The sequence below is a fragment of the Ranitomeya variabilis genome, chromosome 2, assembly GCF_051348905.1.
Source record: "Ranitomeya variabilis isolate aRanVar5 chromosome 2, aRanVar5.hap1, whole genome shotgun sequence".
NCBI classification, from domain to species: Eukaryota; Metazoa; Chordata; class Amphibia; order Anura; family Dendrobatidae; genus Ranitomeya; species Ranitomeya variabilis.
The window spans coordinates 464,263,764-464,279,292 of record NC_135233.1 but is presented as its reverse complement, the minus strand read 5'-3'; the positions used below and the strand labels follow the sequence as shown (position 1 = coordinate 464,279,292).

Genomic DNA, 15,529 nt, shown 5'->3' with positions numbered 1-15,529 from the left:
GTGGCTACTGGTGGAATTGAACTGGTGTCTTCATCTTCTCTGTTCACCTGTTCCCATCAAGATGTGGGAGTCGCTATATAACCTTGCTGCTCTGTTAGTTGCTTGCCGGTCAACAATGTTATCAGAAGCCTCTCTGTGCTTGTTCCTGCTCCTAGACAACTACTAGATAAGTTGGACTCTTGTCCATGTTTGTTTTTGCATTTTTGTTCCAGTTCACAGCTGTAGTTTCGTTACTGTGTCTGGAAAGCTCTTGTGAACAGGAATTGCCACTCTGGTGTTATGAGTTAATGCCAGAGTTTTAAAGTAATTTCTGGATGGTGTTTTGATAGGGTTTTTAGCTGACCATGAAAGTGTCCTTTCTGTCTTCTGCTATGTAGTAAGTGGACCTCAAATTTGCTAAACCTATTTTCATACTACGTTTGTTATTTCATCTTGATTCACCGCCAATACATGTGGGGGGCCTCTGTCTCCTTTCGGGGTATTTCTCTAGAGGTGAGCTAGGACTAATATTTTCCTCTGCTAGCTTTATTTAGTCCTCCGGCTGGTGCTGGGCATCTAGAATCAACGTAGGCATGCTACCCGGCCACTGCTAGTTGTGCGTTAGGTTTAGTTCATGGTCAGCTCAGTTTCCATCTTCCAAGAGCTAGTTCCTATATATGCTGATGCTATGATCTCTTGCCATTGAGATCATGACAGTTTGACCGGCCCACTAAAGGGTTAAAATCCTTGGCTGAGAAAGGAGAGAAATAAGTAGTCTGCTGAAATTTTTTTTTTTTTTTTTTTTTTTTCTCTCCTTTGAATGGCTCTGTGTTCACCTGTTTGCAATGGATCTTCAGAGTGTAACTGCAGGTTTGAATAATCTCGCCACGAAGGTACAAAATTTGCAAGATTTTGTTTGTCATGCACCTGTATCTGAGCCGAGAATTCCTTTGCCGGAATTTTTCTCGGGGAATAGATCTGGGTTTCAGAATTTTCGAAATAATTGCAAATTATTTTTGTCCCTGAAATCTCGCTCTGCCGGAGATCCTGCACAGCAGGTCAGGATTGTGATTTCCTTGCTCCGGGGCGACCCTCAAGACTGGGCTTTTTCATTGACACCAGGGGATCCTGCGTTGCTCAATGTGGATGCGTTTTTTCTGGCCTTGGGGTTGCTTTATGACGAACCTCATTTGGAGCTTCAGGCAGAAAAAACTTTGATGTCCCTATCTCAGGGGCAAGATGAAGCGGAAATTTACTGCCAAAGATTCCGTAAATGGTCTGTGCTTACTCAGTGGAATGAGTGCGCCCTGGCGGCGACTTTCAGAGAGGGTCTCTCTGATGCCATTAAGGATGTTATGGTGGGGTTCCCTGTGCCTGCGGGTCTGAATGAGTCCATGACAATGGCTATTCAGATCGATAGGCGTTTGCGGGAGCGCAAACCAGTGCACCATCTGGCGGTGTCCACTGAGAAATCGCCAGAGAGTATGCAGTGTGATAGAATTCTGTCCCGAAGCGAGCGGCAGAATTTTAGACGGAAAAATGGGTTGTGTTTCTATTGTGGTGATTCTACTCATGTTATATCAGCATGCTCTAAGCGCACTAAAAAGCTTGGTAAATCTGTTTCCATTTGCACCTTACCGTCTAAGTTTATTCTATCTGTGACCCTGATTTGCTCTTTGTCATCTATTACCACGGACGCCTATGTCGACTCTGGCGCCGCTTTGAGTCTTATGGATTGGTCCTTTGCCAAACGCTGTGGGTATGATTTAGAGCCTTTGGAGACTCCTATTCCTCTGAAGGGGATTGACTCCACCCCATTGGCTAATAATAAACCACAATACTGGACACAAGTAACTATGCGTATTAATCCGGATCACCAGGAGATTATTCGCTTTCTGGTGCTGTATAATCTACATGATGATTTGGTGCTAGGATTGCCTTGGCTGCAATCTCACAACCCAGTCCTCGACTGGAAAGCTATGTCTGTGTTGAGCTGGGGATGTAAGGGGGCTCATGGGGATGTACCTGTGGTTTCCATTTCATCATCTATTCCCTCTGAAATTCCTGAGTTCCTGTCTGACTATCGTGACGTCTTTGAAGAATCCAAGCTTGGTTCGTTACCTCCGCACCGAGAGTGCGATTGTGCCATAGATTTAATCCCGGGTAGTAAATACCCAAAGGGTCGTTTATTTAATCTGTCTGTGCCTGAACATGCTGCTATGCGTGAATATATAAAGGAGTCCTTGGAAAAGGGACATATTCGTCCATCGTCATCTCCCTTAGGAGCCGGTTTTTTCTTCGTGTCAAAAAAAGACGGCTCTTTGAGACCATGTATTGATTATCGGCTTTTGAATAAAATCACTGTTAAATATCAATACCCATTGCCGTTGCTGACTGATTTGTTTGCTCGCATAAAGGGAGCCAAGTGGTTCTCTAAGATTGACCTTCGTGGGGCGTATAATTTGGTGCGAATCAGGCAGGGGGATGAGTGGAAAACCGCATTTAATACGCCCGAGGGCCACTTTGAGTATTTAGTGATGCCTTTTGGTCTTTCAAATGCTCCGTCAGTTTTCCAGTCCTTTATGCATGATATTTTTCGCGATTATTTGGATAAATTTATGATTGTGTATCTGGATGATATTCTGATTTTTTCGGATGACTGGGACTCTCATGTCCAGCAAGTCAGGAGGGTTTTTCAGGTTTTGCGGTCTAATTCTTTGTGTGTGAAGGGTTCTAAGTGTGTTTTTGGGGTACAGAGGATTTCCTTTTTGGGATATATTTTTTCCCCCTCTTCCATTGAAATGGATCCTGTCAAGGTTCAAGCTATTTGTGATTGGACGCAGCCCTCTTCTCTTAAGAGTCTTCAGAAATTTTTGGGCTTTGCTAACTTTTATCGTCGATTTATTGCTGGTTTTTCGGATATTGCTAAGCCATTGACCGATTTGACTAAGAAGGGTGCTGATGTTGCTGATTGGTCCCCTGGTGCTGTGGAGGCCTTTCGGGAGCTTAAGCGCCGTTTTTCCTCTGCCCCTGTGTTGCGTCAGCCTGATGTTGCTCTACCTTTTCAGGTTGAGGTCGACGCTTCTGAGATCGGAGCTGGGGCAGTGTTGTCGCAGAAAAGTTCTGACTGCTCCGTGATGAGGCCTTGTGCCTTCTTTTCCCGTAAATTTTCGCCCGCTGAGCGGAATTATGATGTTGGGAATCGGGAGCTTTTGGCCATGAAGTGGGCTTTTGAGGAGTGGCGCCATTGGCTTGAGGGGGCCAGACATCAGGTGGTGGTATTGACTGACCACAAAAATTTGGTTTATCTTGAGACTGCCAGGCGCCTGAATCCTAGACAGGCGCGCTGGTCATTATTTTTCTCTCGGTTTAATTTTGTGGTGTCATACCTACCGGGTTCTAAGAATGTTAAGGCGGATGCCCTTTCTAGGAGTTTTGAGCCTGACTCGCCTGGTAACTCTGAGCCCACAGGTATCCTTAAGGATGGAGTGGTATTGTCAGCCGTTTCTCCAGACCTGCGGCGGGCCTTGCAGGAGTTTCAGGCGGATAGACCTGATCGTTGCCCACCTGATAAACTGTTTGTTCCTGATGATTGGACCAGTAGAGTCATCTCTGAGGTTCATTCTTCTGCGTTGGCAGGTCATCCTGGCATTTTTGGTACCAGGGATTTGGTGGCAAGGTCCTTCTGGTGGCCTTCCCTGTCACGAGATGTGCGAGGCTTTGTGCAGTCTTGTGACGTTTGTGCTCGGGCCAAGCCTTGTTGTTCTCGGGCTAGTGGATTGTTGTTGCCCTTGCCTATTCCTAAGAGGCCTTGGACGCACATCTCGATGGATTTTATTTCAGATCTGCCTGTTTCTCAGAAGATGTCTGTCATCTGGGTGGTGTGTGACCGTTTCTCTAAGATGGTCCATTTGGTTCCTCTGCCCAAGTTGCCTTCTTCTTCCGAGTTGGTTCCTCTGTTTTTTCAAAATGTTGTTCGTTTGCATGGTATTCCTGAGAATATCGTTTCTGACAGAGGGACCCAATTCGTGTCTAGATTTTGGCGGGCATTCTGTGCTAGGATGGGCATAGATTTATCTTTTTCGTCCGCTTTCCATCCTCAGACGAATGGCCAGACTGAGCGGATTAATCAGACCCTGGAGACATATCTGAGGTGTTTTGTGTCTGCTGACCAGGATGATTGGGTTGCTTTTTTGCCATTGGCGGAGTTCGCTCTCAATAATCGGGCCAGCTCTGCCACTTTGGTGTCCCCGTTTTTCTGTAATTCGGGGTTTCATCCTCGATTTTCCTCTGGTCATGTGGAATCTTCGGATTGTCCTGGAGTGGATGCTGTGGTGGAGAGATTGCATCAGATCTGGGGGCAGGTGGTGGACAATTTGAGGTTGTCCCAGGAGAAGACTCAGCTTTTTGCTAACCGCCGTCGTCGTGTTGGTCCTCGTCTTCATGTTGGGGACTTGGTGTGGTTGTCTTCTCGTTTTGTCCCTATGAGGGTCTCTTCTCCTAAGTTTAAGCCTCGGTTCATCGGCCCGTATAAGATATTGGAGATTCTTAACCCTGTTTCCTTCCGTTTGGACCTCCCTGCATCCTTTTCTATTCATAACGTTTTTCATCGGTCATTATTGCGCAGGTATGAGGTACCGGTTGTGCCTTCCGTTGAGCCTCCTGCTCCGGTGTTGGTTGAGGGTGAGTTGGAGTACGTTGTGGAGAAAATCTTAGACTCTCGTGTTTCCAGACGGAGACTCCAGTATCTGGTCAAGTGGAAGGGATACGGCCAGGAGGATAATTCTTGGGTGAATGCATCTGATGTTCATGCCTCTGATCTGGTTCGTGCCTTTCATAGGGCCCATCCTGATCGCCCTGGTGGTTCGGGTGAGGGTTCGGTGCCCCCTCCTTGAGGGGGGGGTACTGTTGTGAATTTGGATTCTGGGCTCCCCCGGTGGCTACTGGTGGAATTGAACTGGTGTCTTCATCTTCTCTGTTCACCTGTTCCCATCAAGATGTGGGAGTCGCTATATAACCTTGCTGCTCTGTTAGTTGCTTGCCGGTCAACAATGTTATCAGAAGCCTCTCTGTGCTTGTTCCTGCTCCTAGACAACTACTAGATAAGTTGGACTCTTGTCCATGTTTGTTTTTGCATTTTTGTTCCAGTTCACAGCTGTAGTTTCGTTACTGTGTCTGGAAAGCTCTTGTGAACAGGAATTGCCACTCTGGTGTTATGAGTTAATGCCAGAGTTTTAAAGTAATTTCTGGATGGTGTTTTGATAGGGTTTTTAGCTGACCATGAAAGTGTCCTTTCTGTCTTCTGCTATGTAGTAAGTGGACCTCAAATTTGCTAAACCTATTTTCATACTACGTTTGTTATTTCATCTTGATTCACCGCCAATACATGTGGGGGGCCTCTGTCTCCTTTCGGGGTATTTCTCTAGAGGTGAGCTAGGACTAATATTTTCCTCTGCTAGCTTTATTTAGTCCTCCGGCTGGTGCTGGGCATCTAGAATCAACGTAGGCATGCTACCCGGCCACTGCTAGTTGTGCGTTAGGTTTAGTTCATGGTCAGCTCAGTTTCCATCTTCCAAGAGCTAGTTCCTATATATGCTGATGCTATGATCTCTTGCCATTGAGATCATGACAGAGGTTGTTGGCTAAAATCTTGCGATACATCCTACCTCCAATACGGTGCAGTCGTCCTGTCTCCGTCGCAGAAAAGCACCCCCAAAGTATGAGGTTTTCCTCTCCATGCTTCACGGTAGGCACAGTCTTGGGGTTGTACTCATCCTTCTCTTCCTCCAAAACACGGCGAGTGGAGTTGATACCAAGTTCTATTTTGGTGTCGTCTGACCACATGCCTGCGAAAATATCTGATAACGCACTTTTCTAGTTACCTGACCAATTAGACCTATAGAGAACAATGGAGTATGATGCCCCAAGAAATGTTATACACCGTGGTCCTGTTGACATCCGGACTGGGCAAACTTTTGCTTTTATAACTGGCGCTGATCTCCGGAGCTGATTGCACGGATGTGCCTCCTCTTGTTCTTTTGAAAAAATCCATGCCCATAATAATATAATCTATACCTAAATCATTAGCCTCTCACCTAGTTCTCATGCTTTGCACTGACGAGGGCCAACAGCCCGAAACACTGTGTCTGCGAATTGAAATGCTGATTTGGCTATTTATCCTAAGTCATATTGCAAGGCTCGTTAAAGGGTTGATTGTGAATTGTAGGATCGCTACTTCCAATAGGTGGCGCTATAGAGTTCAAGTCCTCTTTTTCTCTGAAGAGGCAATTTGCAAATTAAATCATTAAGTATAGTAAACATGCAAGGGGGTCCACAGGTGGTTTCGTTACTATGAGGGTATGTGCACACGTTGCAGATTTGCCAGTGGAATTTTCTGTACAGATTCTGCATCTCTTGGCAGGAAACGCAGGTAAAAATCTGCTCAGATTTGATGCATTTTTGGCGCAGATTTTCATGCATTTACTTCATGCGGGTTTGTGTGCGTTTTTGTAAGTTAAATAAAGATCTATTAGTTAACAAAAAAAAGAATTGTGATGTCATTACTTGTCCAACCTCTTCATTTACATACTCCATTGAAGAATAATGTTTACACACTCACAGAAAGATAGATCTATCGATAGATGATAGATAGATCTATCGATAGATGATAGATAGATATATCTATAGATAGATAATACCAAGCCCGATGTTTTGTAATAAACATAAAATGGTACATAAAGAGTTAAATAAAGACACACACAAAATCTGCAAGAGACTCGCACTAGTCTTGCACCTCAGTACCCGGCACTGCCGCCGGCACTTGGACCGGAGCGTTTATCTACATAGAAATACATGCAGCCGAACAATCCGATCCCGAGTGCCGGTGGCAGTGGCGTATATTGATGCGAGAGACTCATGCGAGTTTCTCGCAAGTGTGACCCCGGCCTTAAACACAATATCTGTTTAATTTAAAAAAAGATTTGAAAAAAAAATGGCGTTGCCTCCCACGCAATTTTCTACGCCAGAGAGGGAAAGCCAGCGACTGTGGGCCGATGTTTATAGCCTGGGAAGGGGTTAATACCCATGGATCTTCCCAGGCTATGAATCTCAGCCTGCAGCTATATGCCCTTACTGGCTATTAAAATAGGGGGACCCCCCCCAAAAAAAAAATGACATGGGGTCCCCCTATAATTAATAGCCAGAAGAGGCTATGCAGACAGCTGCGGGCTGATATTCATAGCCTAGGAAGGGTCCATGGTTATTGCCCCTCCGGCTATAAACACCAACTCACAGCCGCCCCATAAAAGGCGCATCTCTAAGATGCGCCATTTCCGGCACTTAGCCTCTCTCTTCCCACTGCCCTGTAGTGGCATATGGAGTAATAGGGGGTTAATGTCACCTTTGAATTGTAAGGTGACATCAAGCCGGCTTAGTAATGGAGACACGTCAATAAGGGTACTGTCACACAGAGCAATTTTGATCGCTACGACGGCACGATCCGTGACGTCGCAGCGATCGTATGATTATCGCTCCAGCGTCGTAGACTGCGGTCACACGTTGCAATCACGGCGCTGGAGCGATGCCGAAGTCCCCGGGTAACCAGGGTAAACATCGGGTAACTAAGCGCAGGGCCGCGCTTAGTAACCCGATGTTTACCCTGGTTACCAGCGTAAACGTAAAAAAAACAAACAGTGCATACTTACATTCCGGTGTCTGTCCCCCGGCGTCTCAGCTTCTCTGCACTGTGTAAGCACAGCGGCCGGAAAGCAGAGCGGTGACGTCAGACGTCACCGCTGTGCTCGCTTTCTGGCTGGCCGGCGCTCACAGTGCAGAGAAGCTGAGACGCCGGAGGACAGACACCGGAATGTGAGTATGTACTGTTTGTTTTTTTTACGTTTACGCTGGTAACCACGGTAAACATCGGGTTACTAAGCGCGGCCCTGCGCTTAGTTACCCGATGTTTACCCTGGTTACAAGCGAACACATCGCTGGATCGCTGTCACACACAACAATCCAGCGATGTCAGCGGGTGATCAAGCGACGAAAGAAAGTTCCAAACGATCTGCTACGACGTACGATTCTCAGCAGGATCCCTGATCGCTGCTGCGTGTCAGACACTGCGATATCGTAACGATATCGCTAGAACGTCACGAATCGTACCGTCGTAGCGATCAAAATTGCACTGTGTGACAGTACAGTAAGACACCTATCCATTACTAATCCTATAGTTGTGAAAGGGTTAAATAAACAACGACCCAGCCAGAATAAAGTATTTTAATGAAATAAAACACTACACAGTTTTGCCATCTTTATTGTTCTGCCAATCCATGCGACGCCCTCGATCTCCTGAAAAAATGAAAATAATAAACCAACACATATACTCCCTGATCCGATGCAGTCCATTTAATAATGAGTGTCCCAGGATGATCTCCCCTATAGAGCAGTCGCATCAGGAGATGTGGCACCTCTATAGGCCTCCAGTGACACACTGACAGGAGACAATGAGTTCATTTTCTCACTTTACGGCAACGCTGCGTGAGAATTTTCCCACGCAGCGGTGCCGCAAGTGACAGTATGAACTGTACTGAACTCCCGGTGGCGGAGTGATACAGTGCGGATGATTACCTCCTGTCACTGTATCACCGGTGCCCCAGGTGAGCGGTCGCATCTGCCGATGTGACAGCTCTCCACGGGAGATCGTCGTGGGACACTCGTTATTAAATAGATTACATTGGATCAGGGAGTATACTGCTGGTTTATTATTTTTTTTTTACAGGTGATCGAGGGCTTCGGGGACTAGGTGATTGTTGAGTATGAATTGTATGTACTGCATGCATATATGTGTGTGCTTTTTTTTTACACTTGAACACAGTAGCCAGATGATGGGACTACTGCTGTCCCATCATCCGGCTAGCTGTCACTGTAGTAGGCACAGCCGGATGGGACTAGTAGTCCCATCGGACGATGCCTGCCTACACACACACAGCCCCACGCGCACACAGACACAGTTCCGCGCACACACACACAGCCCCGCGCACACACACACACACAAACACCAGCACACAGACACGCACATCTTCTTCACAAACACATAGTCTCCGCCCACACACTCTTCCTCCCGATCTGCAGCGTTCCTCACACCCACATCCGCAGCAAAACCGCAGATCTTTTTTTACACCTGCGATTTTCCTGCGGATGAGCCTGACTCAATGGGTGCAGAAACGCTGCAGGTCGGATCAAAATCAGCAATTTAAGTCTATGGGTCTGTGAAAAAAACGCACAGTGCAAGGATGACCAGGATTTTCACAGACCGTCACATCGGAGAAGGTGGAACTTTTTAAAATATTTTTCTCCTTGTATGAGAATAACGGATGACACTTGGATCACACGCTGATCAAAATAATACGTCCGTAGTACTCATGTGTGAAAAACAAAAGTATGAACGAGGCCTAACAGATGAAGCACTTCAAATAGTCTGAGCGCGATTCATCATTTGCCCTTTACAAAAAAAAAAAAAAGCAAGTTTCTTTTTTTATGTCTTGTTATGTTAGTTGCCGTTTTGCTGCGGTAAATTCATGAAAATAGGGAAAGCGGTTCGATAAATGTGCGCAAATTCAAAAATTGTCTTTATTTTGCTCTGAACTTTATTTGCAAATCCTTAACTTTAAATCAGACATTTTGCAAACGCTCAGCAAAAAAAAATCCGGCATGTACATTACATGTCTCATGGGGGAAGGGACTGGAGCTCATTAGTGCAAAAATATTGCAACAAGTGATGAATCGGATGGAAAAGCCTGAATCAACTGGCCAAAATGGTGTAAAAACAAAACAGGCGAACACGGGAAAACATGACTTTGAAATAGTCGCTTATAAAAAATAATGACTATGGCGCAATGTAATGATGACTCAGCGCCTCAATTTGGAGCAAACCGCATGTGTCTTGCCTCTATGTGTGAACACTGCCTGTACTACATTCCGAAACCTCACCAGCTCCAGAATGGAGGCGGATTAATGGATGTGCACTACAGGCCAGAAAACCCCAGCACCTAAATAAAAGTGATGAGGATTTTAGCAACTGGATTTCAAAGAGGGAAAAATCTGCAACATTTCCGCAGTGAATGTGCACGAGCAGAAGCGGCTGTGACTGTATCACTCACTATCAGACAGCGCAGACTACATTTCCCATCAGCCCCCTCGGCCCAACAGGAAGTCGCAAGGCGCAAGTTGCCCTTACCCGACTAGTAAACATGGCGGCGCCCGCACAGAACCACGTGTGGGTCGGTACCGAAACTGGCATTCTGAAGGGTGAGGAGCTGAACCTTGTGTTGTGAGCCCCTTATGTCTGTGTGTGAGGGGCGGCAGACACCACGGAGGTGGTCCCGGGCTGTGTACGTGTCCTGTGCCGTTATACTTTACTATTCACATCTACAGGCATCAACCTGGTGAAGAAGCAGGCGGCCAACTACACGGAGGTGTCCTCACTGGACCGCAGCCAGGAGATCAGCGTCATGTGCTATGGAGACCCCCAGGAGTGTGAGGTGAGAGGGCTGCATTTGGTCTATGAGAGCCAGTGCCGTCAGTGGGGGTGCTGGTCTTGGGGGCACACGCCGGTGCAGTATGTGGGGGGCCCTGGTCTATGGGGGCATATGCCGGTGCAGTATGTGGGGGTGCTGGTCTATGGGGGCATATGCCGGTGCCCTATGTGGGGGTTCTGGTCTGTAGGGGCACAGGCCGGTGCCCTATGTGGGGGTTCTGGTCTGTAGGGGCACACGCCTGTGCCCTATGTGGGGGTGCTGGTCTTGGGGGCACACGCCGCTGCAGTATGTGGGGGTGCTGGTCTTGGGGGCACACGCCGCTGCAGTATGTGGGGGTGCTGGTCTTGGGGGCACACGCCGCTGCAGTATGTGGGGGTGCTGGTCTTGGGGGCACACGCCGCTGCAGTATGTGGGGGTGCTGGTCTTGGGGGCACACGCCGGTGCAGTATGTGGGGGTGCTGGTCTTGGGGGCATATGCCGGTGCCCTATGTGGGGGTTCTGGTCTGTGGGGGCACACGTCGGTGCAGTATGTGGGGGTTCTGGTCTGTAGGGGCACACGCCAGTGCCCTATGTGGGGGTTCTGGTCTGTGGGGGCACACGTCGGTGCAGTATGTGGGGGTTCTGGTCTGTAGGGGCACACGCCGGTGCCCTATGTGGGGGTTCTGGTCTGTGGGGGCACATGTCGGTGCAGTATGTGGGGGTTCTGGTCTGTAGGGGCACACGCCGGTGCCCTATGTGGGGGTTCTGGTCTGTAGGGGCACACGCCGGTGCTCTATGTGGGGGTTCTGGTCTGTAGGGGCACACGCCGGTGCCCTATGTGGGGGTTCTGGTCTGTAGGGGCACACGTCGGTGCAGTATGTGGGGGTTCTGGTCTGTAGGGGCACACGCCGGTGCCCTATGTGGGTGTTCTGGTCTGTAGGGGCACACGCCAGTGCCCTATGTGGGCGTTCTGGTCTGTAGGGGCACACGCCGGTGCCCTATGTGGGGGCTCTGGTCTGTGGGGGCTTTCACCGGTGCAGTCTGTGGGGGCACTGGTCTGTGGGGGCACGCGCCGGTGCAGTATGTGGGGGCACTGGTCTGTGGGGGCACGCGCTGGTGCCGTGTGTGGGGGTTTTGGTCTGTGGGTGCCAGGGCCGGTTATGATCCAATCTCTTCTTTATATAATTTTTTTTAACGTATGATATATTATACGTATGATATTGCAATGAACATTTGTTTCACTTCCATGTTATTTCAGGTGCTGCTGGGCTGCCGAGATGGGACTGTACGAGTCTTCAACACTGAAAAATCTAAATTTACTGAATTTCGTGAGTGCAGAGGCGGCGAGGGATTATTTAGGGGTCTTGGTGTGCTTGACAAGTGAGTAGCTACTATATATTGACACTTACTAGGTGTGGAAATAGGGTTGTTGTAGTGCAGGAAGATTTACATAATAGAGATCTAGATTGTGAACTCCAATGAGGACAGTACCGATGTCTGTAAAGCACTGTGGAATTAATGGCGCTATATAAGTGAGTAAAAGAAACACATTTCCTCTGCACTTTTTATATCATTCTGCCGCCCTGCTCGTCATCGATCAGTATCATAACAGTGGGGGTGCGAAACCCAGCACCCCCACAGATCAATTGTTGTCACTCATGCCATTGACATTACATAAACAGTATGTTTAAAGAAAAAAAAAAAAAAAAAACAGTATGGGATTTCTGAAATCTCATCCACTTTGCTGGTACTGTGAAATACTGCCGCCTTCATGTTTGTAAAGGCAAAATGACATGTGAATAAGTCCTAAATTTGCAGCTTATTCACTTTGAGAGCATAGCCAGATGTTACTCCAAGGCATAAGATGTGGCAATGCTTGTTAGAAAGTAATGGAAATCTTCTGGTGCATTGCTCTAAAAACTATCATAGTAGTTAAATAATTATTCTGTTATAAGAAAGGTACGGCCCACTATTAACCCCCTTTCTGACCTCAGACGGGATAGTACGTCCGAGGTCAGATCCCCCGCTTTGATGCAGGGCTCCGGCAGTGAGCCCGCATCAAAGCCAGGACATGTCGGCTGTTTTCAACAGCTGACATGTGCCACAATAGCGGCGGGTGAAATCGCGATTCACCCACCGCTATTAACTAATTAAATGTCGCTGTCAAACGCTGACAGCGGCATTTAACCGGTGCTTCCCGCCATTCGGCCGGAAATCAGCGCATCGCCGACCCCCATCACATGATCGGGGGTCAGCGATGCATCAGAAGGGTAACCATAGAGGTCCTTGAGACCTCTATGGTTACTGATCCCCGCTAGCGGTGAGCGCCCCCCTGTGGTCGGAGCTCATAGCAAGCCTGCATTTCTGCTGCATAGCAGCGATCTGATGAGCGCTGCTATGTAGCAGAGCCGATCGCGTTGTGCCAACTTCTAGCCTCCCATGGAGGCTAGAAGCATGGCAAAAGTAAAAAAAAAAAAAAAAAAAGAAAAAAAATATAAAGGTTTAAATCACCCCCCCTTTCGCCCCATTCAAAATAAATCAATAAAAAAATCAAACATACACATATTTGGTATCGACGCGTTTAGAATTGCCCGATCTATCAATTAAAAAGGATTAGCCTGATCGCTAAATGGCGTAGCGAGAAAAAAATTCGAAATACCAGAATTACATTTTTTTGGTCGCTGCGATATTGCATTAAAATGCAATAATGGGGGATCAAAAGAACGTATCTGCACCAAAATGCTATCATTAAAAACACCAGCTCGGCACGCAAAAAATAATTCCTCACCCGACCCCAGATCACGAAAAATGGAGACTATGGGTATCGGAAAATGGCGCAATTTTTATTTTTATTTTTTTATTTTTTATTTTTTGCAAAGTTTGGATTTTTTTTTCACCACCTAGATAAGAGAATCTAGACATGTTAGGTGTCTATGAACTCGTAATGACCTGGAGAATCATAATACCAGGTCAGTTTTATTATTATTATTATTATTATTATTTATTTATATAGCACCATTAATTCCATGGTGCTGTACATGAGAAAGGGGTTACGGTTTTAGCATTTAGTGAACCTAGCAAAAAAAGCCAAACAAAAAACAAGTGTGGAATTGCACTTTTTTTGCAATTTCACAGCACTTGGAATTTTTTTTTTCCCGTTTTCTAGTACACGACATGCTAAAACCAATGATGTTGTTCAAAAGTACAACTTGTTTTGCAAAAAAAAGCCCTCATATGGCCAAATTGACGGAAAAATAAAAGAGTTATGGCTCTGGGAAGGAGGGAAGCTAAAAACGAACACGGAAAAACGGAAAATCCCAAGGTCATGAAGGGGTTAAAGCCATGGCTTGGCACTCTGGATTCTTTGCATTGCTGATCATTAGGAGTCTTTTTTTTCTTTTTCAGTGCTCTTGTAACGTGTGTGGAGTCAGGACTGCTAAAGGTGTGGAAAGAAGGATCAAATGAAAATGTGAGTTGAGACTGAATAAAGTATATGCTTTTTCCAGGTGCTTTTCCTTGTATAATATGGTTTGTCATTATTGCATTTTCGTATATTTTGGTACAGTGTAACGGTGTTGCCTGCAAATAAACTGACATCAGTAAATGAGGGATCACGTCGCTGGCCCAACCTGCCTTTGTATGCAGAATTGGGCAGAGGCAGAATACCCACTTAGTGTTAGGGCTCCTAGTCTAGGGAGGCTGCCAAAATTGGTTATCGTGCAGATGATTGACTGTATTAATGTACCAAATATATATCCAAAAGCAGATATTGCCCTGTTGCAGGCTCACATGGAAAAATTTGTGTAATATTTGTGCACTTAAATATGTTTTCCAGCTGGAAGTGCAAGTTGGTGCTGCGGTAGAGAAAATGCGTCTGTGTGATACTCAGCGTCACAAAGTAGGAACTGGAGGCAAAGAGAATGATCTAAAAATCTGGGATCTGCAGAGACCGGAAGAGCCGATCTTCAGAGCCAAAAATGTAAGTTGCAAGGGACGTTTTGGGATATTTGTAAAGTTTTACTAGTATGAAGGGATTAAAGGACTATTCCATTCAAAAGTAAGAATACCTCTTTAGTTGAGAGTCCGAGATGTAAAGTAATGGAATTTGGCAATGGCTGACGCTGCTTTGCCACAATGTTATGGAAGCAGGCTTGTCCTTGCAGCCACTTGGTTCAGTCTGCAGCCGGTATCCAATCTTCTTGCTTTTTCTATTGGTTTGTACAGTAGCTGATGTTCTCATACAGTGGGGAAAAATGTATCAAATGGACTTTATGTTCCACAGACTTGAACAAAAAGCTAATTGTTAGCGTTAGAGTTAAATTAACAGAAAAACACTTCCTAAAAATTTGGCAGTAAATTAAATCTGTGCCAGCTATAAGCAAATCTATGTGGCCTGGTCTGGATTTCTGCTTTCATTTACAACAGCTTCTAGATAGAGTTGGTGTGAATCAGTTATCAGGACCGGCTTCATCTGCTTAATCAGTCATTTGTGGTAGTTGGATGCGGCCTGGCGCTGTGGCATTATTGCAGCATACAACGCCCATGTGACATTGTGTCAGGCTGGCTAATCAACAGAGCTTCGGATAATTGGAGGTCCGTTGTCAGGGCTCCCATCCAAATGTCACAGATAACTAATGCAGAGGGTCCTGCTAATCGATTCGCACCACGTCATTCTGGTGTAAATTACAGGTCCTTCTCAAAAAATTAGCATATAGTGTTAAATTTCATTATTTACCATAATGTAATGATTACAATTAAACTTTCATATATTATAGATTCATTATCCACCAACTGAAATTTGTCAGGTCTTTTATTGTTTTAATACTGATGATTTTGGCATACAACTCCTGAAAACCCAAAAAACCTGTCTCAATAAATTAGCATATCAAGAAAAGGTTCTCTAAACGACCTATTACCCTAATCTTCTGAATCAACTAATTAACTCTAAACACATGCAAAAGATACCTGAGGCTTTTAAAAACTCCCTGCCTGGTTCATTACTCAAAACCCCCATCATGGGTAAGACTAGCGACCTG

At 46.2% G+C, this 15,529-nt stretch overlaps 1 protein-coding gene across 2 annotated transcripts in view; it reads left to right on the top strand.

Moving 5' to 3' along the window:
* The window catches only part of WDR74 (WD repeat domain 74), a 38,319-nt gene that overhangs the window by 7,936 nt on the left and 14,854 nt on the right, over positions 1 to 15,529 (top strand). The window contains exons 1-5 of one of the 2 annotated variants that reach the window (XM_077287546.1): positions 10,140 to 10,284; positions 10,411 to 10,517; positions 11,752 to 11,873; positions 13,899 to 13,962; positions 14,329 to 14,472. In XM_077287546.1, coding sequence (XP_077143661.1) covers positions 10,227 to 10,284; positions 10,411 to 10,517; positions 11,752 to 11,873; positions 13,899 to 13,962; positions 14,329 to 14,472 — 495 coding nt within the window. In that variant the 5' untranslated portion in view covers positions 10,140 to 10,226. Of the gene's footprint in view, positions 1 to 10,139; positions 10,285 to 10,410; positions 10,518 to 11,751; positions 11,874 to 13,898; positions 13,963 to 14,328; positions 14,473 to 15,529 lie in introns of those variants that run through there. The other variant, XM_077287547.1, reaches the window with a different exon arrangement.